The sequence below is a fragment of the Bactrocera tryoni genome, chromosome 1 (assembly GCF_016617805.1).
Source record: "Bactrocera tryoni isolate S06 chromosome 1, CSIRO_BtryS06_freeze2, whole genome shotgun sequence".
Classification (NCBI taxonomy): Eukaryota; Metazoa; Arthropoda; class Insecta; order Diptera; family Tephritidae; genus Bactrocera; species Bactrocera tryoni.
This window is the reverse complement of record NC_052499.1, coordinates 40,758,796-40,786,087: the sequence shown is the minus strand read 5'-3', so window position 1 is coordinate 40,786,087 and position 27,292 is coordinate 40,758,796. Positions and strand designations below refer to the sequence as shown.

Here is a 27,292-nt window from a genome sequence, read left to right as displayed (position 1 = left end):
CTAGTTCTTGTAAGGAATCTTTTGTGAGTATGAGGGCTATTATAGCTTCGGTGTAACCGAAGTTATCATTTTTACTTCTTTTTATATGAATACTAGCTGTACCCTATCCGTGTTGCTACGCCATCAACTAAAATAAATTTTAAAGACAGACATTATACAAATATTGAATTCATTTAGAATAATTGATTTCGTTAATTTCGAAAAATAGTGACATTGAAAGGAGGTGTATTTCTTGTTTTTGTATCTGGGGCGTATACGAATAAATCAGAATGCTTTCCAACGAGTGAACAGACCACATACTGTAAAGTTGCCCATGAGATTAGCATGAATTCTCTAAATTTAATCCACTCACATACAACGATTGTCCTTGTGCTTTGCTGATAGTAATTGCAAAAGCGTGTAATATCGGGAGCAAACGTTTGAATGCGAATGGCATAGTTGAAATCATTGCCTCGATGACATTGTTCGTCACTAAAAATCTGGTTCCTTTGCAAAGTCGTTGTGGCTTTATGTTCGGAGAAGAATGAGCCACATGATCAAATGCATAGTTTACGATTGCTTAAAGGACATATAGGCAAACATTGATTTTAATACTCTTGCAACATCTTGCTGCAGATTATAATAGTTTTCTTCACCTAAAGATTGTATGAATCACTTTAAACTAATCGAGACAGATATGGAGTTTTAATATGGTATATAAAAATGATCTGAATGAAGAGATGAGTTTGAATTCGAGTTATTATCTGTCTGTCCGTACGGTCATTTGTCGGTTCATGCAAGCTATAGATTTAGTAAAAATTGAGATATTAGGATCAAAATTCGCACAGGTGTTTTCGGTTCATTGTCATGAATAAAAATTACCGTAAGTGAAAGCATATAAAGTGCCATAACTAAGCACTAAAATAAGATACAAAACTGTTATTGGTACCTAGGATCGCAGTAATGAGAGAAACCTGCGGGCCAATTTTTTTTAGAAACGCGCATAAGTGATATTTGTACATATCTTCCAAACCGATAAGTTGCAAAAACTAGTTTTGCTGACAAGTCCGTTTAGCACTTTTTCATATACTGGGAAAATGGGTAAAATCAAATAATAATCACGCCCATTCTCCATATAAAGGTTATGTTAAAGACTACTAAAAGTGGTATAACTCGCTGAATAAACGCAACACAATTATTAAATTTCGGCACCACATTTAGGTGAAATCATATATGTACATATCTTAGTAACTGCTTGACCGATTTCAACAAAATTTAGTGCGTAAGGTTACCCAACATTCCTATTATACACCGTAAAATGGATCTACTTCCCATAGAATACAATTCTAAATTCCATACACTTTATTGTGTGATAATCAAACATCTAAGAAATTATCAGAATAAAAATTTCAAAAATAATGCCCTCAAAGTAATTCACCTTTCGTTCGAAAATTGCGGAAATCGGACTATATATGACTTTTCAAGGACCCGTCATCAAATATGTGTACTCGAGTGCATATGGCTGCTTTTTTACAGAATATGATGGTCTCCATGAATATGGGATCGGAATTTGCACGATCAAGCATGTTCAAACCAACCTGTTTATGGTACACTTTTTGAAAAAATTCAGCCATATCGGGACGAGTCGAACACAAACTTTTTCAACACTCGCACCGCTTCCGCACACGAAATTTGGTTTGGAAATACAAAAGCTGAGATATATTCTTTCTTTGATATTTTTATCGATTGTAAAAATCGCAACGCACTACTGAGGTGTACCGACGTAAAAAGCTGCTGTAAACAAACTGGTTGAGATACCACGCCGATATTTGGCATAGTAATTAAGGACAGTCCTACCAAATTAGAAAAAAATATTTTTTTAATTTTTCATTTATTCGCGGAATTTAATTACAATTTCAAGGCGCTTTTTTATCCCAATGTATTTTATAACCTGAGAAATGACATCATTTAATCACAATTCTTTGGATTTTTTTTAAATAAATATTGTCAATTATTCTACTTTTAACCGAGTCTCCTTGTATACTTATATGTATGTACAGTAGAAACTCGTTTATCCGGCCCTCAGTTATACGGATTCGCGATTATCCGGACTACCAACCGCGACCAATTTATATCGCCTAAAGACAAAAAAAATATCAATGATTCACTAAAAAAAGGAGAAGCCGGCCGTAAGTTAGCTGAAAAGTATGGTGTAGGTATGTACATACATCGGCGATAAGTGATATTAAGAAGAATACCGATTCAATTTTGTTCTACACCTGCAAATTAGATAGTGAAGACGGGAGTACAAATCGGAAAATGATGAAGAGACCGAAACATGAACTTTTAGAAGAAGCTCTGTATTGTTGGTTTTTACAAAAACGATCAACTGGGCAACCGATATCTGGACCTTTGCTCTGTGAAAAAGCATTACAGTTAAATAAAAAATTAGGCGGCGATGAATCATTTGTGGCAAGTAATGGATGGTTCTACTGATTTAAATCACGTTATGGAATTCGTGAATTGGAAATGCAAGGTGAAAAAATGTCAGCTAATGTAGATGCAGCAAACTCTTTTAAAGATAATTTTAAGAAGAATTTGAATGGAAATAGCTATGACTTGGATTTTGTTTATAATGCTGATGAAACCGGATTAAGCTGAAAGTCGTTACCTTTAAAATCTTTAGCTTCTAGGCGAGAGAATTCAGCTCCAGGATATAAAACATGCAAAGAGCGAGTAACAATATTAGTTTGCGCTAATGCTGCCGGGACCCACAAAATACCTTTGCTCCTCATAGGAAAATCAAAGAAACCCAGATGTTTTAAAAATATCAGGGTACCCTTAATTTATAAAAATCAACAAAGCGCATGTATGAACTCTGAAATATTTATTGACTGGTATGGCAACACTTTTATCCCTAAAGTAAAAAGAAGACAAAACGAAATTGGCAAACAAGGAAATGTGCTACTTTTACTGGATAATGCTCCAACCCATCCTTCAGCTGAATTGTTAGAGAGGGAAAATATTTTGCCTCCTAATGTGACATCTTTGCTACAACCAATGGACCAAAGTGTTATTGAAACATTGAAACGACTTTATAGAAAACAACTTCTACGTAGGTTGTTATCTGTTGAAAAAGATAATGTAGAAGTCGTTTTATCATTTTTTAAGGACATGAATTTAAAGGAGTGTTGTTACATGGTTGTAGATGCATGGGATTTGATTGAAAGGAAGACTTTAAGCAAGGCTTGGAATAGAGTACATAATCGTGATAATTCAATAACCAATACGGATGATTCTATTTTGCAGGATATGAATGAGGTAATGTCAAAGCTACAAATATGTCAGGATTGTGATGATGATGATATGAAAGAGTGGGTCACTTGTGACAGTAATGATCAAGGCTTTCAGATTATGTCTGATGACGAAATCGTAGAAAACATTTTGCAGATAAATGAACATCAGGAAATGCAAGAAGATGAAACAATAGACGTGGAAAATGATACAGGACCATCTCATGATGTAGCATTTCATGCCCTGGAAACAGGTCTCAAGTGGTTTGAAAAACAAACAAAGAGTGATACTGTGAGTTTACTACAACTGAAACGAATTCGTGATACTTGTATAGCAGCAATGAAGAAAAAAAGTCACATAACAATTACCAAATATTTTAAACCAAATTAAACTTATTACCTACCTACTTATTTCATGATTACCAAATGCAAATTACTAAATACATACATACTGTAAACAAATTGTTCGTACATACGTACCTAAATATTTTATTTCATGATTAATGCTGCAGTTTAGTATTATGTATGTAATGTAATCTAAGAAAATATGTACATACATACATAAGTAAGTGTTCATTTCTTAATAAACATTGATTTTCGTTGATAACTATTTGTTTTTCTTCATACATTCGATTATTCGGATTTTCGGTAATCCGAATGCCTATCGACAACAATTAGTCCGGTTAATCGAGTTTCTACTGTACATACATTTCTACAAGCTCCTCAGTACTACACACACATACACCATATACATATATGCATACATATTTGCTACAATAATTACATTGTAAGCATTGTACGAAACGAAATTGGAAGCAACTTCCAGGTGTCGGCATAAAGTACAATTGTAAATAAAAGTAATTATAGAGACGCTTGGAACGCTATATTTGTATATTTGTAAACACATACATATATACATTTTTGTGCGTGCAATGGAAAGGCAATAAAAATATGAATGTCTAAACAAAAAAGGTTTAGCTGTTTTGCCTCAAACTTGTGTGCAAATCTACTAATACACAACTTAAATAAACACACTATAAATAGTATAGCGTCATCTGTCATAAATTTTGCGATTCTACATAAGCGAGACAAAGAATTCGGGGAATTGAGTAATTTCTAATTTAATCCTATTATATATTCCTTTGAAATTAATGATAATAATTGCTGAATTAAATAAGATAGAAACTCGCTGTTAAGATAAGAGTTTTTAATTTTGTAGAAAGTCTACAAATAAACAATTTTAATTCGATTTTTTTAGATATACTTGTATATTTTCTTCACTGCATACTGGACGTGGTCTATTCGGTCGAATATTATCCAGTAGTGAATCCTGGGTCTCAAGATGGGTGATGGTGTTGCGAATACTACACTCAGTAGCAGGGGCGTAGCTACCGCCGTATTTGCCGTATCAATTATACGCCCCCCCCCGGGCCACGGGGGCCCCCAAAGTGTGTAAGGAAAAAGAATAAAAATTTTCTAATTTATTTTATTTTACAAATGACAAAATACTATAAAGCAATTCCTTTTTTTTACCGCCTTAAGCGTGCGTTCAAAAGTTGGCAACACTCTACATCGTTATGGCGGGCTGCGGGACTTCCCCGTTTTACTGACTTCACTCAGCGGAGAATCCCCGGGAGTCCTTCATCGATATCGCGATGCACGTGTACGTTGTTGTGCTTTGCATTGGATGTTAAACCACGGAGTGCAGTGCACTGTTTATTTACGCGCTTTATATAAATGTGCATTACATTGTAATTCATTACAAACAATATTGTTCTTCTGGTTTAGCAGTATTAGTAGCGATTTGTAAAAGAAATGAGTGAAAGGAAAAGAGATTATCCCAGCGGCGCTGAGAAAAGAAAACTTAAACAGAAAAGGGACGAGGTTATCACAAAAGTGCCCAAAATTTATTTATTTTTTCAGAGACAAGATACTGTGACTGATTTAGATTGGAAAGGTAAGTACTACCCAACCCATTTATTAGAGGCCCGTAGTGATAAACAAGGAAATCTTTTAATTTCGGTCTGTCCATTTGTCCGTCACAAAAAGTTGTCTCCCCCCTCGATTTTCACAATTATACTGTTTTTAGGGTCCCGTCCCTTGATTAAAAACAAAAAGAAAATTCTAACTTATCTATAGGATCGATTTGTTTTTTTGTTTGCCTATCAGGCCGTATCGTATCGTTAATTGCGTGTTGAGAACTTCAGATGTGCAGACTCGCTTTCGGGTTCTCGTTTTGTATGGCCATGGCCACTACACTACGCGCTGCGTTTAAATAGCACGCAGGTGTATAGTAATGCACGGACGGGCTGCAGGTGATTTTGTATCTACTAATAGGTACGAGCACAATCCGCATAGAGTTTGTGTGCGTCTGAACTGAACACTCTCTAACTGTGACCCTTAGTAGCGTTATTTATTTATTTATATATAACTCTTTTTAGCTTAGTATCAAAGCATTCGTATTTATTTGTTAACAATTACTCGTTTATTTTTAGATTCTTCTGAAGCATGTTCTTCGTCACATATCCATCCGGAAATAGAAGAAAGCCAAGCACATACTTTATCGGATGTCCATCCAGAAATCGAGGAACCCCAAGTCAACGATTCTGATATATCTGCAGATTGTAATATAATTTCATAAGATAGAGGAAATTTTGGTGACAATTTAACTGAACGCGAACGAAAAATAATTTTTAAATTGGGTCCATTTAAATCACAAGGACCATTTCCAAAAGTTTCAGAAAATAACCGGCCTTTTTCGGCTTATTATTATTTATATTTCAATCAGGCAGGCGTAAAAATTATAAGACCATGGTTATGTTATTCTAACGTTTTAAACAAACCGTACTGTCACTTCTGTTGGTTCCCCCTGCGGGTACGGGGGGACCCCTCTGGGTTCGAGGGGAAACCGAATATACCCGCGGTAAAGCATGCCTGTCGTAAGAGGCGACTAAGATCCTGGCCACCAGTCCAGAGCTGTATGGAAGCTCAACTGGTCGTAGCTTCGGCTACAAGGTCAATACCAAAGACTTTAACCTGGTACCACGGGGAGCAGTAGCCCCTGGAGTTCGCTCAAGTCTGCTCATTGGGTTTGGCCCTTTGTGGAGATTCGTGGTGGCTGTGGTTAAAACCCAAATCGGGTTAAGAACTGACTTTGTCAGTCGAATGTGGGATTGCATTGCAACCGGGTGCCGGACCCAAAGGACGGCAGAGGTTTTAGATGGGCCTCGAGCCCTACCAAGGTGGTTAGTGTGTCCATGCCACACTGCCGATTGGTACTGAAAATCGTTACCCAGTTTTCAGGGCGCTGATCGACGCGTTGTATTGATCCGTTGTGCTTTTGAGCACCGTGCAGTTAAGCTGTCGACAGCAGGATCCCACGTTAAACACTATCAGACGTTGTCACTTCTGTTGGTTATTAGCAGATCGTCAAAACAAATCGTACTCCTCTGCTTGGGTTAACGGTGTTTCGGTTAGAAGCAATTTCACACAAACTATTCTTGACCATGAAAAGTCACAGCAGCATATTAGTGCCTCACTCTCTTATAATAATTGGTTGCAAGGAAATACCATCGATACTCTATTGAAAAGTGAAATCGATAGTAAAATTACATTCTGGAGAGATGTACTGCATCGTATAATTAATGTTATAATTACTTTAGTATCTTGTCATCTACCTTTGAGGGGGCATGATTCTGATTCTGGCAATTTTATGGCAATTTTACGTCTGCTATCTAACTATGATGCAACTTTAAAAGAACGTCTACTAAAACCGGAAGGTGAAATAAAATATTTAAGCCTTACGATTCAAAACGAAATTATTAGTTTGCTTGGTACCACCGTTAGGAACAATATTATATCAGAAATTAAAAAAGCTCCATTTCTGACAATAATTCTGGATACAAAACAAGACTTGTCAAAAATTGACCAACTATCTGTAATTTTTCGATATATCTCGGTTACAAAAAATGATGATAATGTGCCTAAAGAAATAAAAATCTGTGAGTCCTCAGCAGGTCTGAAAACTGTCATTTTAAATTTGACTAAAGAATATGGAATTGATTCGACTAAATGTAAAGGACAGGGATACGATGGAGCAAATGTTATGTCGGGTGTGTATGGAGGATTACAAACCCAAATAAAAGAGCATGCTCCAAATGCCGATTATGTTCATTGTGCTGCGCACGCTTTAAACTTGGTTTTGAACGATGCTGCGAGACATGTTCGTGAAGTATCGACTTTTTTCGATAATTTAGAAAAAATATATACTTTTTTTTGGCAATAGTATAAAACGCTGGGCTATGCTAAGTGACGATTCTTCTGAAAAATATTTGATTACCCTTAAAAAGGTATGTCCTACCAGATGATCTTCTAGGAATCATGAAAACTTTGTACCAACTAAATTTAATTTCAAACAAAAAAGGTGAACGTGAAGAATGTAAAAGTATAATTAATATTTTAGAGAGTTTTGATTTCTTAGTGCTCGTTACATTTTTTTCTTCACTATTTGAAATTATTAATCCTGTTTCTAAAGCTCTACAGCATGAAAATAATGACTTACAGAAATCTAGTATTTTATTAAGTAATAAATTGACTGTGCCAATTAAGAAATCAGAATTAATTTAATAGTTTGCTAAATTAATCCAAAGATTTAGCAAAAGAGTGGGGGGTAACAACTGTTACAAAACAGTAGGCGAAAGATAACGAAGCGTTTTTTTTATGAGTTATCACAAGATGAGAGAATTTCCGACCCGGAATCCCATTTCAAGGTCAATGTATACTATTGCTGTTTAGATATATTAATTTCTCAAACTAAAGAAAGATTTGAGAACCTTTGCAACCTGAGTAGTATATTCGAAATATTACAACCGGAGAAACTCCTATCTTCTTCAAGCGAAGAGATATTAAACGCTTCCGGAAAACTGTCTGTTAAATACAATAAAGACATCTCACTTAATCTTTGTGTCCAATTAAAGGCTCTAAAAACATGCTTAAATTCTGAAATTAAAAAAATGTATTCCATTAAAGAACTCCTTGAATTATTGCTAGTAAAATTCAATAGTCTTGCATCCAGTTTTCCCGAGGTAATCACAGCATGCGTTTTATTCTTGACCCTTCCAGTCACAACCGCAACGGCTGAAAGAAGTTTTTCAAAATTAAAACTAATAAAAAATTACTTAAGAACTTCGATGGGACAAGAACGGCTGTCAGACATCTCCCTATTGTCCATAGAGGCAGAAACTTTAGAAAAACTAAAATCATCAACAGCCATAAATGATTTAATAAATCAGTTTGCCGAAAAAAGGCAAGGAGAGTGAATATTTAAAATTCGATTTTTATTTGTAAAATGGGTAAATTACATATGTGATAAATAAATATTTCTTTTCACAATATTTTTTTTCTTTTGTGAACTTTTGTTTAAAACGTTAGAATAACATAACCATGGTCTTATAATTTTTAAGCCTTGATTGAAATATGAATAATAATTTTTACTTCATATAAGGGCCTCCAAAAAAAATTTTATACGGGGCCCCGACAAGGCACGCTACCCCACTGCTCAGTAGGCCGATTATGTTGATCATAAGTTGAGCGAAGCGCGCGAAACACATTCTTACTAATTATTTGAATATAGTTTCATACAATTTGGCTCTGAGAATTTATCAGCGGTTGTGGAAAGAAAATTTATCTAAAATTAGTTTCCATATTTATAATTTTTAACAGGATAATAATTGTTCAGAATTATTATATACTATTTATTTATTAAGAACCACCGACAAACCAGTGCAATTAAGTTTTATTAAATTACTTTTCAGTAAACTCTCAAAGTCAAAAGACTCAAATACCATTTAACACCCGCTAAAGTGGTTGAAAAACTAATTATAGACAATGGAAGCAATGAATCAGCCGTCGTCAAGGCAATCAAGCCGCATTATAATCAGCTATTTATTTGTGCATTTATAAAATATAGTTTTCGTTGTAGTAACGCCTCACTGCACAAAGCAATTAGTAAATTACTTAACGACACTAAAATTTAATAATTTATTTACCAACAATTAACAAATGATTAATAATATTGCACATGTGTTTGCATAGCTTTGACATTAATATCCGACTGAGTTGGTTAGATATATCTTGGCAAGCTCAATTTAGAACAACTCTAGCAAAGAATTGAAATGTCACGCCATATTTTGAAAACAGTAGTACAGCTTTGTTGCATATTTGGCTAGCAAGGATCGTTCAATAACAGAATTCCAAGAAGAGTGTTGAATTCTGTAAAGCACAGAACCATAGCATGACCAAAGACATAAGAAAACATTACGATTAAAAGAAAAAGTTTGTGTACTTCATTTGCTTGAAAAATGTTTTGACGGTTAGTGGTTTCAACTTGACGGGCTATCATGTCACTCTGTGAATGATGTCGCAACAAAACGACACCAAACGTAAGTCAAAGAGGAACCATTCACATGTCCAGTTTAAATGGTTGAGTTCAAAACCATTGTTTTACCGCCCGATGTGTTCGAAAACGTAAATAAAGCAAAAGTAAAGCAACAAACAGTAACTAAGTCATCTTTGAAACGTCGTTACGTTTTTAAAAAGTCACTGTTTGACGTGATGTATGGTAAAAGGGAATCATTGCTCCATATTTCTTCAAAAATAAAGCGGGTCATTATGGCCATGAATTATAATTTTTTTTTGGGATTGAGTTTGAGAACGTTTTTGTGGACGACCCTTGGTTTCACCAAGACTGCGCTATATACCATAGAGTGAGGATATTTAATTTATTGAAGGAAACTTTTGGTTTACATTATAACTCGTCGTAGGCCCGAGGCGAAACCACCAAGATCGTATCGGAATATATCTTGTGGGATATAGTAAATAGCGGTAATTTTAAATCTTGCATTAATTTTGGGACTTTTAGAAATGCTCACTTACTAATAATCGGAATGAGAAGCTGAGTCGATTCAGTCATGTATTTACACGAACTGTTTATCAGTTTTTGAGAACTGTTTATCAGCCGATCTACAACGCCGATTTTAGAGTGGAAAATATCGGCTCAAATTTCCAGTATGACAAAAATATTAGCAAGGCTTCTATTTGCAGAGTCACGATTTACACCTAATAAAAGCTTTCAAGGTACAGGGGTATTACAAACAAAAGTATCACAAAAGAAAAGTATTCCAATTACCAAGTGCAGTGTGCGCAATATTTCAAGTTATACCACGAAGTAAGACTACGCAATGAACGATGTCAAATATGGTAATGTCTATTTATACATATATGTCTAGTAATACCTTCGAGTTCAAATAAAACTCCTGAAAATCGCATGATTTATGAAGGTAATACATATGTGGACCAGCCGACATACTATGTTTAGAAAGATTTACATGGGTGTCTTTACAACAAATACCAACTCAACTTTTTATTTAAATCTTCTATATAACAGATTCTTTCATTTTCTTTCTAGTCCCATCAGAACCGCTACTGTGACACTTCTGTGAGATATATGGGTCTACCGTTTTGGTGTACGCAGTGTATCTGCTGATATGTAGAGCTTGTCTCAGCATTGCCTTGTCTTGTCGTATATCAGTTCCGTTGATATAAATATTCCATTAGAGCCAGTTTGTTCTGCTAGATAAATGCTTATCATTTACGATTGTCTGGTGTCCAACTATAGTTTCATAGTCTTTGCCGACTACATCCCACCAATGCAACTCCATTCTCCCCAACTTTTGCAAAATTCTTTCATCGATTGATATTGGCAAAGACTTGTTTTGTTCAAAACTTTTTGATTGCATTTGGAAGTCTATCGCGACTGCATTGTTTACGCATTATGCTTTGTGTTGGCGGCCTGTTCAATTCCACCGAGAGTGTGCGATTCGAGCGTTCACGAGTATGCACACTTCAAACATATTCTCATTAAGTAAAGGTTGTGTGTTTATGGAATAATATTTGCTTTCTCGTGTTCAATTGTTTTATAATTATAATTACTACCAGAGCACGCTTGCAGAATTGGATATTTTAACTTTGTGCAAAAAACGGTGGATTCAAAATTGTATATGGCTATTTCACGTAAATAATACTGTTACCCTTAAATGGCAGATCTTAGATGCATTTAGATCAACTTTTATTTCGTCAAGGTGGGCTCGTGCTGTTATATGTCAGTGCTAGAGCAAAACACCTGCATTGAGATTGAGATTTGCAATTTACCTTTATTTTCAGTTAAACTTTGCGCAAATAGAGTATAATTAAAAAGTGGAGAATGAACAAACGTGAAGACTCAGGTATCTCTTTTACTAATGACCTTCTTTTACTTTTCTTCAAATGAAAAGCTGCCGAATATCGTTTAAAGTGTATGGTATGGCTGAAAGTACAGTATAGTTCAAATAAGTACGATGCGCCTTCGTGTCTATTTTCCCTTTTGATTACACTCCTTTGCAGTCAATTGACGACTGTAATGTTAGACGCTGTTTCTTACTAATTTTGGTTTGCAAAAACCGAAAATGTGAGTAAAAGTTTACAAACTAGGATTTTTCTTGTAGGATTTTTTGTGTTGAAGTCAAGAGTATTAGTATCTTAATACTAGTTCCAACTTGACGCATATTTGCGATTCGTTTTCAATTGTGCTTGAAACATCTTAACTTTGTGTTTTCGTTTTGCTCTCCGGCAATGGTTAAACAAAAAGTGAATTGCTGATAAATAGTTTTGATTAAAAAATACACAGTTTCCGTCTAATCTAATTTATCGACTGATAACACAATAATTATGAAAAGTAAGGAAGGACTAAGTTCGGGTGTAGCCAAACATTTTATACTCTTGCTGGAAGGCGGCGATACTTTCAGATGTTGTATATGTATAATAGAAAAAGGTGCGTAAGAGTTCGAGAGACATTATCCAAAGCAATCAAATGGTTTACAATCGCATTTGGCATCTTATGAACTTTGTGGTCGTAGACTTACTTGGTCTTTTAACTAAATATTGGGTGTGCGAAATGTTATTGATCTAAAGTCAAAGTGCATAGAAACTATTATGTTGCATATATTGGGGCTAGGGAAAGATCTAGACTGATTGCCTAGCTATTTTATGATCCGTCCTACTTATGCGGCATATAGTATGATCTAGTAACGAACATTATTAAATATAGTATATGGAATTTGAGTTAATCCGTGGACCAATTTCTCATATTTTAATAACCAAGCTGTGGTATATCCCATATTTTACGTTCACTTTATATTGCTGAGATCTCTTATTTATTGACAGATACATATATATGCCATAAATTCAAACCGAAGTTTGAAATTCGTATATTAGCAATCATATATGGAGGCTAGGGTTTTTACCGGTCTGTATTTAGCAATTGTAAATCCAAGGACAAACTGTTATAAAGGTGAGACGCTTTCTAAATTTCTTTAATATTCTTAAACGCGAATCAGTTGAGTTTAAATCGAAATAATTTACCCATTTTTAATTTGTAAAGTACATCATTGGAAAACGAATATTGTATTTCATGTCGTTGAGAATCACACTAAACGTATTACAAGTTTCTAAACGGCAAGACAATAAAAAAACATGAGGCCTGACAACTCAATTAAACATTTATTTACTGACTTGTTGTTGCTATTTCCTAATTTGTAAAATTTAAACTGATATGTAGTTTGTTGTAATTAAAGTGGGAGATTATAGTTGTACATAAAAAGAATTCATAACGCAAAAATTACCATGAAATTCAGAGAAAGACGCCTATTATGGTTCTCAAACAACATTAAAACTTACCCGTTAAGATATATTCACTGTCTAAGTATTTGCGTTTATTTATCCGAGAGGATTAAATTGGAGCTGATGCCTTCGATTCACTCGCGAAAGCTAATAATTAAGGGTTCATGTTTTAATTAAATATAGTGACATGTAAATAATTGTATTGAACGACTTTGTATTACTGATGACTCACTGTTTAATACGGACATTATATAGCAGTGCTTTACGTGCTTGTGTATGTTTATACAATATGTGTAGAGCATACATAAAGATGAGCAAATATCATTAAATGTGACAACAACCGCTGTCAATTACTATCTCCTAGTTTATCCTTTCAAGTGGTGACAACTCTAAGAGGATTAGTGGCTTAGGAGCAGTTAGTTTGCATAAGTGTAAAGTGTCACATGACTTTACACAACAATTGGTAATAACGGATATATTTCAGCCATCACTATATATGTATAAGTTGGAAGTGTGCACTAACACAACTCAGGTTTATCCTGGTTTCTCCGCATATGAATGTGAGTGTTCGTAACATGAAAATACTTCAGCTATTAGCATGGAAAATTAACTTTATAGACTTTCCCACTTTCCGGTTAAAATTGTGACGCATAAAATTATGCCATTTATTGAGAGAATAATTTCGGTCGAACACTCTGGACGTGGTTCTCAGGTTATTATGAAGATCATCAGTTACTCCAAAAATGGGCGGGCCCATAAAAAAGCATATGTACCAAAGAGAACATAAAGTATATAAAGGTTAAAAAATCATAATTCTTGTGGCACTGGACGCAATATATCTAAGTAAATAACGACAGAAAAACTAGGCATTGGCAGCCTGAAAACGAAAAACATCTAGTAATAGTTTCAAGTTAAAAAATATAACAAGTAAGGAAGTGTTCGGGAGTAACCGAATGTTTCATAATCTTACAACTTGGATTCTTCCAAAGCCAAGGAAATTCTTCAGGTGTTGGCAAACTCTTGTTGTAGCGAAGATACGCGCTCGCTTCTATACGTGCCCATTAACAAACTCAGGGAAGGTACGACGTTGAGAAGCTAATATCACTACCGAAAGGGAAATGGTTTTCTACTCGACTTGTTCTCCTGCTTCCTGATAGCATTAATCAGCAACTCGGTATAAGAGAATTTTTGAACGGCAATTCAAACTGTAGGCGCATTGTAAAGGTTGAAAGAAAAGCTGGTACCATGAGGACTGTCGTGTGGTAGTGGAGAGAAAGCGAACATTTACCTCGCAATGTTGCGACCGACCACGGCACGAGGAGTGGGATAGATACCGGGAGTTGAAGAGGGAAGTAAGATATATATGCAGAAAAAAACAAGGAAGAGGCAAATTGTATAAGTTTGAAGACCTTGAGAAACTGGCTGATAGTGGTAATGATCGAAAATGACGAAAAGATGCGGTGACTAAAAGACGGTTTCAAGACCGGAGCATATTCTAGTAGGTTACAAGGTGGTGATCTAGTGGCTAATGATCGAAGCATATTGAAATTATTGGGGGAAAGCATATATCAGCTTCTTTATAGAATAAAGTCGGACAAAATTATGCCCAGCGATTGGAATTTAATTGTCTTCTACCCAATCCACAATCTTCGACAGCACGAAAAGGAACTGTCTCTATGCTGCTTTGTCTGAACTTGGTATTACCGCAAAGCTAATACGGCTGTTTAAACTGACGTTGAGCAACACCAAAAGCTCCGTCAGGATCGGAAATCCGAGCCGTTCGATACCAAACGAGGTTTAAGACAAGACTACCCCCTATCGGGACAACACACACTCTGGCCGACATATTGTATGTAACATAAAGTCTGCTAAAATAACGAAGATTATTATATGAAAACTAGAAATATCGGGATAATGCTAAGTACCAAATTTGGTTGAAATTGTCCGAAAAGATCCTGAGATATGGGCTTACAGTGAAATGTAAAATATATATTATATACATCTCACAATGTAAGTATTACTAAATTGAACACTCATTAGGGACATAATTCTGTTAAAAATTTGAAACCAGAAAAGGTAAATGCCGAGCTGACAGTGCTATAATGGAGACGAGAGAAATTTAATCAAGCTCAATTGACTATTGTAGACCATTGTCTGATAATTCACTTTACCCACTTTTTGCCATTGAAATATTTAGGAATAACAATACCCACTAGAAAATTTAGCACAACACAATTAGAAGTTTCACCGAATAATTTATTACTCGCAAAAAAGAGATAATATTCTCTCTTTAGCGAATTCGAAAAACTGCTGATGATTTTTTCGTGTAAATTTTTGATCCGCAACGCGATATGCCGAAAAACTTTTCGGCACTGATCTTCAAACTTCAAGAATTGTTTCCGGACAGAAAAACCATTCCAATCGCAAACGTCATCTAGTGAAGCTTACGTCAGAATCGCAATTTTTTTCCATGCATTTACGTTTTAGTATCGAATTTGACAGAAATATTTCTCGAAAATGAGTCTGCACTATCAAATTTTCAACTACTTCTTCCAGGATTTGCTGAATAAAGTAAATCGGATAAGGTGGACAAGGTAGCACCATTCTTCTAAGATAAGATGTCATCGTCCGCGATGAAGGCTGAATACAGTCTATGGTGTGCAAAAATATCGGCTGTCGACTGTTCAACTGAAGTTTTGAAACCGTTGGAGTGTTGTGACGGAACGTATTTTCACGCTATGAAACTATTTCTTACAGTTCTAGCCACACTTCCGGTAAACACAACTAGCGTCGGGAGATCATTTTCTACTAAGACGAAAATAAAAATTTTACCTCGAAGTAAGAACAAACTCGAGGAGAATGATTATTATTATTTTGTGAAATTTATTTTTCATTGATTTTTGTCTTGTATTATATTAATGTAGAATCATTTATCTTAAAATATATATAATTCAGAGAAGTTATGTCTTTATTAGTAGCTCTCCGTACGTAAACATTGCTTTTGCGCAATTATGAGCAATAAACTATGTACAATCATTAACTAGAGCATTAACGATTTCCTATGATTACTGTTCGAAACTAAATCCCCCCGTTACGGAACTGTTTTGGAGCTGAGCTAAGATTCTATAAAAGCGACATTGTGTGGGCGTGACAACCGTCCGATTGTACCATTCGGAAATACTAACCCCCTTAGGGTACCAAGGAGCATGTGAACAACGTTAAATCACGATATCTCAATGTTTACTCAAGTTATCACTTGCAAGGTCAGGCGGACACAGAATCAGTCATTTGGAATTCAACGTGTCTCGTCACCCTGATCATGCATAAATATATAACTCCATATAATGTATATCTAAATTAGTGTTAGGTGTTACAAACAACCCTTAGGAGAACAAAACTATTATTAAATATATTTTATATACAGCTTAAAATGACCTATGAAACTCGAATATTATACATATTATGTATCAGTGTAACAATTATGACAGCCAACCTATTATTAATACAGCAATTACATCAATTTTCAAGCTCACTTGGACATCACTCAATGATAATAGAGTCTGAGTAACATCCGTTATTGCTTTTCGTAACAGCAGAAAGAAGAATTGTGTAATTTTACTTGGTTAGTTAGCATGTTATTTGGTCCCTTGTTAAATTATCTTGCTTGGTTTTGGTTTAGTATTTTACTTTTTGTTCACATTAATTTGAGTTTAATATTTTAGTCTTCAGTGATTTGAAATATTTCCAAACTGTTTCTTCTTCTCTACTTTATAGTAAAATATTTACACAAAACCATTCCTTAAGGTTATGAAACCAAGTTTATGCATTTCTGAGTATTACATATATTTTACATACAAGGGAACATATGTATACTATATATGCATATATACATTTAGTACAATCGTACCCCAATATAGGCATTACTTAATTGATTTCTGAAATAGGGACAAAACTATGACAATAATTTGGACCAGCAAAAGCAAAAGTATATGCTGAGTTGACGTCTTTGGCGGATACGAGACAAATTGAATCAAGCTCAATTGAGTATTGTAGACCATTGTTCGACAATCTACTTTATTTACTTTTGTCTATTGAAATATTTAAGCACAACTCGCCCACTAGAAAATTTAGCTTGACACAAACATTATCGGTTTGGTGATTCCAAATTATAATAAGTTGAAGTTGCCAGCTATATTTTTAATCCAAGGCTATGGGTATATATGAGTGATGAAGATTTAATAGATCCATGGGCAAATAGTGAGAAGTGGCATGAAATTGCCACCTACTCCGTATCCAGTTCCATATCACTTTGTTATGCTTTCAAATTACTCGTTGCTGTACCATCAACCAATTCAACGGCTTGTCAACATTGCACTTGAAAATTCAGCGACAGCCCAGAAGAGCATGTAGGGCGGACATTTGATAAGCGAAGAAAGAGCCTATAAAATGGTGTATATATGTTCGTATTTGAGGGCGGACATTGTGTGCTTTTATTTATGCGAATAAGTGTTTTTTCTAGAAGATTCGTATTTGAGATGTTTTTTTTTTCTGTACTAACTATCTTGGACTACTTGTATGTCACTGAACAAAGCAACGGGTAATAAATAAAAATATGACTGAAGGCTTGGGAAAAAGACTGATTGAGGTCGAAGCCGCAACTAAGGTAAATTCAGTAAATCTTTTATATCAAAAGTAACAAAATAAAATCGAATATGCGTTGTTGTAACTGAGTTAGTCAGCCGTTGGAGTTTTCTATGTTGTTCGACATTTCAAATACTATATTTCGACTCGCCTGTTCTAAATTTCGTGAATGGAGTGAATATTTATATCGATATGAACAATCTTTGGAACAACCTTCAGGTAATTCTGAGTCTTTCAACATTCCTGAATGATTTATGGAGTTTTTTATCATGGCGGGTAGTGAAGAACTTTTGTGGAGATAATCTTACATACCTTCAACTTGGGTTTCGCTTTCGTGTCGATATTTCATAGAATTAGAGAGATCAACGAATCGAAATAGCCAAAGAAGTGATAGCCAAACCGGAGTTCACTAATTTTAACTAAAGTTTTGGACTTTTTAGTAGTCAATTAGAAAAAGTAAAAGTATAATACTCTGCAGTTCATATGTACATACATATATTCTAGTGTATTGAATGCCTTTGAAATAATCCTTCGGATTTGACAAATATTTGCCACGAGCCGTTTGAGCGGAAACAATTCGCCGAACGTGTACGCAAATAAATTAAATGGAATTCGTGAAGCATAAAAAGGGTTCTGCCTCAAAACAAAAACTATAGAAAATGAAATCTACTTTCCATAGTCTTATGTTTATGTAAGCTATTATGACGGTGATTAAAGTGGAAGAAAATGAAAATGAAGATATTCCGCGAAGTCAGAAAAAGCTTGATAAAAAGAATACGCAAAAAAAAAAAAATTAAAAAAAAGTACGCCAAACATTGGCATTCTCAAAATAAGCAACAATCGTGGTGTGGTCTGTGGTGGCAAGAAAGCTATCTGCCATTATAAATCCGTGGCAATAAACTTGTAGCAATTACATGTCGTGTACTTTCTAGGAAGCGGACAGCAAGAAGGAATTGTTATTTACGACAGGAAATTAATTGAAGTCAAGTTGCTGCAATAAATAACAATAATTTATTTAAAAATTAGCGATACTGAAGTTATTATAATTATCATGTTGATTATTCACAAGTGAGCATTTGGTCAATGGATGTATACATTATAGTGTTGGTTTGCATCAACCATATTGTTCACGATTATATAAAAAGCGTAAGCAATATACACATACATTAAAAGCAACTCACACTTATATGTGTGCTCGTTTAATTGAGTTGCAGACCGACATTTGTTCAATCAATTTGTTGATGTGTCAACTGGTGATAGAAAATGACTTCCTATTTGACAAACATGTCAAAGCGAACTTTTGACAGCGTCACCACGAAGTGACAGTATCGGTTGTCACCTTTCATATTGTTTGTCGTTATAGACTGTTCAAGTTCGTACTCATGTTCCGTACTAATGTTCACGTCAAGTACGGAAACAGTCTGTTGGCCTTGAGAAGGGATTCATGCTAATTTTATTTATTTATAAAATTATGTTTTTTTCTTACTTCAAAAACCTCGTACATTCATATTATTTCGTATCTTGTCTGCTATTTTGCACTTAACTTCATTTTTACAGGATAAACTTGTCTGTCCCAAAAAAGAACCACGTTTTTATTGATAAGCTACTTCGAACATATCTTATCTGAACATCTGTTTTTCGAATCTGAAGACTTATGAATAAATCACAGCGCATTAACGAAACCGAACTATCACAAAAACTAATACAAAACATCAGTCAAATTAAACGGTTTTGAGGAGACAGAAAACAAATTATATAGAAAGTGACTCCTATTAACGGTACATTAGCGCAGATTATCAACGAAAATTTCATATACGTACCTATGACGAATGTATAACAAGTACAACTACATTTTTATTATTTGCTACAGTATGTTTATATATGCGAAAATATTGATCTATGTGGAGCAGAGGATATATTGCGTTTTAGTTAGAGGATTTAAATGAAATATAGTAAATACTTCCTCTTTTTGAACACTTCAAATACGTTACACTTTCACAGTTCCTTTATAAACTATACTAAATACAAACCTGGTTGTCATAATATAATAGTACAGGAATGTAATTTCTGCGTTAATGCGGATAAGCGAAAAGAAAGCTCACAATAAATGCGCCCAAAAAGTAAAAGATATATCGGCTATTGTTTGAGTTATGAAAGTGATATTAAGTAGATTTATGAGTTTCCTTATTGCAATAGAAAAGCTCAGTACACAAATAAACAGAGGCAGAGTGGCAAACACATTAGCAGACATCCAAGTATACTTGAAATACTTAAGTTGTCGGCATCCGGTCAACAGAAAAGCTGCCGCAGAGCTTATTGACTAAGCACACTTGTACACACCAAGTAGAAGAGAACATAGAATGATGTATTAAAATGAAATGTTAAATGGGACCCGAAACATGATCAAATCAAGCCTTATATGTAGAATATTTTTATAAATTGTATTTTTTGGAAGGCAAATATTAAACTAACTTTAGGAAAGATGAGTATTTGATTAAAAACTTCTTCATAATTTCGAAAAATGCCTTTGAAACATAATCTCCTTATCTTCAGTGTGTAGCGCTGGCGTTATCAGCAGGTAAACAAGCTACAGAAAGCCATACCGGCATATAGTATATTGAAATGCTTTCGCTTACATCAATCGATTTGGAAATATTTTCAAATTATGCAAAACAAATATTTATTTTATATTGAATTCGTGCAGCCGTGATTTCACACATTTTTTGCTTGAATATTTTCCAAAACCGTTGAGATTTCAGTTCTCTGTTTATTATTAATTGTTTTTTAATTAATCTCTAGCAAATAAACACTTCTCTTCTCATAAATCTTTCTTTATTTATTTGTATAAAATACTGGAAGAATGTTTGTGTAAGACCACAAACGTCTGGCAATGTTGTCGGTAATTATTTTTGATTGTGCAGTATTTAATTTTTAGATAATTTGTGTTCATTATGATTCTCTATTGTGTTTAGTAAGAATTTACAAACAACCGATTGTTTCTTCAAATATTGGTATATTTATATAATTTGAATTTCATTAGGCAATATTTTCGGAGATACGAGCGCCTCTGTTAACACGTCACGCCTTTTTTCGAAACGGTGTTTTCTTTGGTTGAATTGATCACTTTAAAATTTGTGCACACATTCACTACATTTTTTGGTTAATGAATGTAGGAAAAAGATTTTGAAAAAAAAAACAAATTTAAGTAACTTTTAGAACGTGGCGTTTGTTACCTACTTACCATACCTTAAATCCATCATATTCTTAATTTCAGCAGCAGCAAGGAAACTCTACATACATATATTGAAACAGGTAACGAAAAATGATCTTAAAATCATGGCCAAATATAATATATCTGACCTAAATTTAACCGAAGTGGCTAAATTAAATATATTGAGTTTATGTGCAAACCGTCAGCCAGAAGATCGGAATGATATTGACTACATATAATGTGTAAGGGAAACCGGAAGTTTGAAAATATATAGATATAGTATTGACTCGATTATATGACCAAACTCTACAAGTCCTTCATCATTCCCGTCCTGCTATATAGTGCGGAGGCATGGACAACGAAATCATCTGATGAGTTGGCCTTAGCATAGGCAATGGCAAGTACCGCAGTCGATTTAACGATGAGATGTACGAGATATACGGCGATAATGACACAGTTCAGCGAATTAAGAGACAGCGATGGCGCGGGCTAGGGCATGTTGTGCGGATGGAAGAGAACACTCCAGCTTTGAAGGTTTATCCAGTGGCCGTTGGTGGAAGCATTTTTAACATTCAGACACACTATTATCGGGAAAGAGTTCTCTACTAGTTTCAATTATGTATCTCACACATTGACCGATACATTAAAGCCAGCCATAGGTTGTGGTGTCCATATTTCTGGTATCTGAGGGTTTGAATAGTTATAGTTCGATACTTATTTACAGTTCTGTAAACTATTGTATAACTTGGGAGACACCTTTATAAAAATCAGTTATGCCATGTAAACGCTAATCATTTTGCTCTTAAAGTTTGTGAAGAGTAAGAAACCATGAATTATTATTTCCAGCCTATGGTTTTCCTTCTTTGTTCATTTGTTCTTTTTGAAACACAAAGCGCCAGTGGTTGCGAATTAATCTTAAAATAATATTCTCATAAGACTTTTCACACCTTACTACAGAAGCACTTTGACACTTTTCCTAATAACTGCTGTCTCTGATTGACACGGATCTTCTATCACTGAAACTCGAGGTGTTGCTTTAAATTCAAACACATTTGCAGTTTTCATGCTTTCCTTGAATAATTAAATTTCTTGGAAAAAAATTTATTACGTTCGGTCGTTGTTTGGTTAAAAATATTTTTCTATCTGTTGCTACGGCTGATGTTAAATTTTTTTTATTACTGAAAATCAAAGTGTAATAACCGGAAATCTTAAACTATTTAATTACTATTCCCAGAAAAATTCAGTATAAACTTTTTTAATTTTTTGCTAACACAAACTTTTTCCTGTGACTCAGTTTTATTATACTTGTATACAAGAATGGCAGATAAATCAAAAATTGATATTATTATTATTTTTTTATGAACTTCCACTCAGTGTGCAAATTACTAAATAAAATGTAAAACAATTTTTTTTATTATTTTTTTCGATTACTCAATAAATCATTGGATTTAAATAGTAATTATTTATATTTCAAAGTTGACGGTAAATTTCAATACAGTTTTCAAAAGTAATAACTCTTCGGCTAGTCACACATAAAATACTGTTGTGAGATATGTGTTCTGAAATAATTAATGGTTTTCTTAAATTTTATTAATTTTTCTAAATTTCTTTTTCAAAATTTCTCAGCTTTTAACGCACCTATGACGTACAAGTATTAATATATTTCAAATAAAAAAAAACAATACAATATTTTCGCTCTTTTAATGCACTCACTTTTTAGGTGTTTTATTTACTGTTATTCTATATTCTAGTATGTGCGAAAAACAGCCAACACTCCAGAAGGCAAAACTTTTACAAACAGCTTTTGAAGTCGCGATAAAAAACATTCCGCAGACATTATTATGCAAATTATGTATGAAAGGGGTTAAGCATGAGATTTGTTCACTTTATTACATTGGCTGATTGCAGATTGTTACTTGACGTCAATAAAAAGTTCAACTTTTCGCACTCCTTGGTTTTGTGCATAAATTATGAATTCACTAACAGTAAATTACAGCAGCTTTCACACGCAACCTTATTAACACCTCGAAGATATTAATTCTTTTTTTAATCAAACACAACAACACTTTATAGCATTTGTGTAGTGAGAAACATACCGACACTGCTGCATATTTTCCTTAAGCCTCTGAGAGCTCCACTTCACAGCACTTAACCTTGGCAATCGTACGCTGCCGTGAAGACGGAAATTTTTACACTGAGTGCTGAGCTTTTTTATTAGTTTTGATTCCGATTTAAGTAGTTGAAGAACAATTTTATATTTATTATTTTTATTTCTTAAATTATTTAAATATTTTTAGGTTTTATGAAATTACGATTCGAATTCGGGTCACAGGTGAACTGCTCAATACATTGGCTGTAAGTTATTTTCATTTTTGCATAACAATTTTTCAATATTTTGTTATTACTTCGGTTTATTTGCACTCACAACACTGAATCTTTATTTATTTTACCTTTTTGTTTTTTTTTTGTTTAATTTTTTTAAATTTTTAACATTTATATTGATTATCTAAATATATTTTTTATATGTGTTTTAATACTTCCAACTTGCAAATACTTGTTTAAATATAAACACTTCTGCTCAAAAAGTAGCAAAACCATCAGCTTATAAACAACAATTCACTTCTTCAATATTAGCAGCTTCAATTTCCGGCGTCGATAAACAAATTAATTCTTCACCAAAAATACACAAACTTACTTTCTTCAAATTATTTTTGGTTTATATTTAACACTGCTATAAATTTTCGCTTTTTAAATAATTGTTGTTTAACGATAATTTTTATTATTCTTTAAAATTTTATCATTCACAGGTGTGAAAAAAATAATTTTTTTTATTTTCAACACATGCCTTAAATAATTATGTTATTTCTCTTGGCAGAAGCACAAGCTCTTCACTCCCTTCAAAATAATACTTTAGTCTACCGCATTTGAGAATTCCTTTAACTAACGGATTGCTTTTCCTCCGCCTACCTTCTTCACAACCGCTGCGCTAAAGTTATCCCGACGTACTGAATCGTCGCCATCGAATCGCTTCTGACTTTGGCACACCGTGGCGAATGTGAAAATATTGCTTCTGCCGGCGTTGGAGTCAACGTACTAAATCTGCTACTAAATGCAAATCGTAGTAGAAAAAGTACTTTAAAAAAGTAGCAAATTTATGAAAATGCGCTGGTATTGGTGTAGGAAAATGAAAGTGGTTTGCTGAGTGGCCAGAATTTTCTATTACTCTTTTCTATAGGCATCATAAACACATTCACTAACCTTTATCCTCTTGAGCTTTCTCGCAATGCAAACAGTTGAATAAAAATTGAGTATTTATAAATTAATGCATACGGTGTCGTCGATGTTTAAATGATTTTGAATATCATGAAAATATTATAAAAAGGAAATTCAAAGCAAATTTTGAATTTAGAAAGTTTTCGTTGATTACTTTTATTTTTAATAAATATTGATGAAGATAGTTTTTAATAAGACAACCACTTTTGGGTTGGGGTTCTTTTGAAGACTAATTTTCGCTTTCGGAAATGAATTCGACGCAGTTTTCAGAACATATCCACAATTTTATTCCTTTTTATGGGAAATATTGGTCAAACTGTTATAAGATTATCCAGCAAATTTTTGCTAATGCGAATTGGCTATTCAAATAATCCTAGTCACATTCTTCAGTCATTCTTAAGTGACCATTTTCTTTAGTTTTATATTCCTCACATTCATACTGGATGTAAATGAGGGAGGTGGTTTTCTTCTATCTTCGATACTCATATATTTTTAAAAGAAGCCAGCAAAGACCATTACACCCTCAGAATCCTCTTGACACGATTTGTAGGTTCTGTATAATTTGAAATATATTTATGTCTTACTAATAAGTAAGTGTTTCTCTGAGTTAATTTTTAATAAAAATGTAATTACTTTTCGACTCTTTGACTTCTTTTTATACCCTTATAAGGAATATTGAACCAAGTGTTAGTAAAGCTAAAAAATTGATAACCAATTTTGCCCTAGATAAATCTTATAAGAACCATACCGACAGTGTGAAAATGGATAAAATCTCATGATAATCGCGCCCACTTCCTATATAACGTGTATATATGTATATAGATCAGGATGGCAAGCAGCGCTGAAATCCGGGTGACTGCTTGTATGTCCGTCCGTACAAACTGTAACTTGAGTAAAAATTAAGATATCTTGATTAAACTTGATACAAATGTTTCTTGGCTAAAAGGTAAGGCGGAGTTCGTAGATGGAATGTTCTCAACTGTTCAAGCCAAAATTAACAAATTCGCTCAAGATATATTCTGTGAATACAACTACTGACAGTGTGAAAATTAATGAAGCCGGACCGTAACCTCCCACCCCTTTATAAGGGTACGGTTAAAACTACTAAAAGTGCGATAAATCCATAACTGAAGACGCCAGAGACAGTGAGTTTTAATTGGGAGTAGGTATGACAAAGCTTTAATGGAGCCGGTATCAAAATTGGACCATGGGTCTGACCGATTTCAATCAAATTTGGTACGTAAAATTCTTATCACATTCTGCAAAAATTCGTCACTGGAAGTTGAAAAGAGGAGAAGACACCAACAAGCTTTCAATAAGCAGGATGAGCTCTTCACAAGAATTTTTAAAAGGTGTTCATTTACGACTTCCAGGCATATAATAAATGAATTGCAAATGCAAATGTCAATTTTAAGGTAATAATAAGGTAGATCTCTGCTAATCAAAATTCACATAGTCCAAGATAAGTACCTTCACTGAAAAGTGTGCTCTTAAACCGGCCACTAGAAAGTTTGTAGACGAACCTCTGCAAGTTTGACACAAGATCCGAAGCACTGATGAGACAAAGATTGTTCAGTTCAACTTCGGTAAGAAAAAATAATATTTCAAATGATCACCTAATCAGCAAGTCAACGTAAAATATTCAACGAAGGCCATAAGGCATGGGGGCCTCAAGCTGTTGTTATGAGGAAGTGTTTCCTTTTCTTTGTAGTAAGTAAATTTTCATATAACTATTTTTGTTTTTTCGAACCGGTTGTGTCGGGCTCAAAGGAACAAAAATCGCCGTAAAATATTGTAAGTACATTTGATTGGTTATCAGTATTTGCATTTTCCAAAGTCTCTAACAAATGTTTGTCGAAAAAAATTAAAAATAAAATACTTTTGGTTGTTTTATTCATGGATTTCTAGGTTCGCTTTGGTTGCTCTTATTACTTCGTCTGTATGTGAGTATCACATTAGAATTTCTTTCCATTGTGTTTCTCTTTCCGTTAGTACCCACATATTCACTAAATCAAATTTACTCATTTCTCTTTCTGCGCCAAACCAATTTTCAGTTGGGAGCAGCTGTGGAATGTACATCTACTCACCCAATGTTGTACTCAGAATAAAGTACTCAATTTCAGCTCATTCGTAAAACTCATTGTTTTATCGATTCTCTTAACACAATAATCTCATTCTCTCTTTGCTCTCAGGAGCTATGTCAGCGCTGTATGCTTTGTCTATGTTGTGTTTGTAGTTTCGTAAACAATATTCTGCAACAGGTGGTTTTATGTAATTTCCGCATTTATATCTCCATTGTGTACTATACAATATATCGCATAGTATATGTATGTAGGTGTACATGCTGAATTGCTCACTTATTGCAGCCTGCTTTAACCGGAATAGTAGAAGTTAGTATTAACGTAAGTTAGGTAAAAATGTAAAGGCCGCGTCAGAATGGCTATTTGTACTTCAAAGACGGATAAGTATGCGAATGAAGCGGCGAACGTAACTTAAAGGTATGCCACAACCAATGCGTTGGGCAAGTATAGTAAACAAAAATCAGATCTTCTTTATAATCGCCAATTATTCCGTTTTGACCGTTTAAACGTGAGCCTCCTTCTGGCGAGAAGATAGTAAAAGCCACTGTAATACTGCATTATTTCCTAAAAATGCACGATGGCTAAGCCCGCCCGAAGATCTTGACCAGGAGGACGGTGACGTTGTGAAAAGAGGATGATTGTTGAGTTGAGAGATGAATTAAAACAATACTTGGTATCTTACTCTCGTAGATCATACTCGTAGTACCAAAGAAATTTTTGTTTCTTTTTTAACTTGTAATTTGTATCATATTGATTTGAAAAAGTAGCAGAAATAAAACGCATATACAGCTGTTGACAACTAATTAGAAACGCCACTTATTTTCAAGTAAATGATGTTATTTTCCAAAAAATCTCGTATTTTTTATGTGTTTCACTCATTTTATTGAAACTTATGTTAAACTTAAACTTTTATAGTAAAAATTTTGCTTAAAATTCCCTTCCGTTATGGAAATTTAAACAAAAACATATACAATCAGCGATTTGAGAGCGACAACTAATTAGAAACGAAAATATTTTATCAGCAAAAAATAATGATATTACAAAAATTTGTTTCCTTTCAATTAGTATTTTGTTGCTTAACCCCTTTAGTTTAACATGGT

General features: G+C 34.1%; 1 protein-coding gene across 3 annotated transcripts in view; it reads right to left on the bottom strand.

Moving 5' to 3' along the window:
* The window catches only part of LOC120782196 (tachykinin-like peptides receptor 99D), a 56,719-nt gene extending 33,447 nt beyond the window's left edge, over positions 1-23,272 (bottom strand). For 2 of the 3 annotated variants that reach the window (XM_040114340.1, XM_040114343.1), the window contains exon 1: positions 22,935-23,272. Coding sequence is in view for 1 of the 3 variants with exons in the window: in XM_040114343.1 (XP_039970277.1) it covers positions 22,935-22,948 (14 nt within the window). In the remaining 2 variants the exon portion in view is untranslated. Of the gene's footprint in view, positions 1-22,551; positions 22,628-22,934 lie in introns of those variants that run through there. The other variant, XM_040114341.1, reaches the window with a different exon arrangement.
* Positions 23,273-27,292: the final 4,020 nt, after the last annotated feature.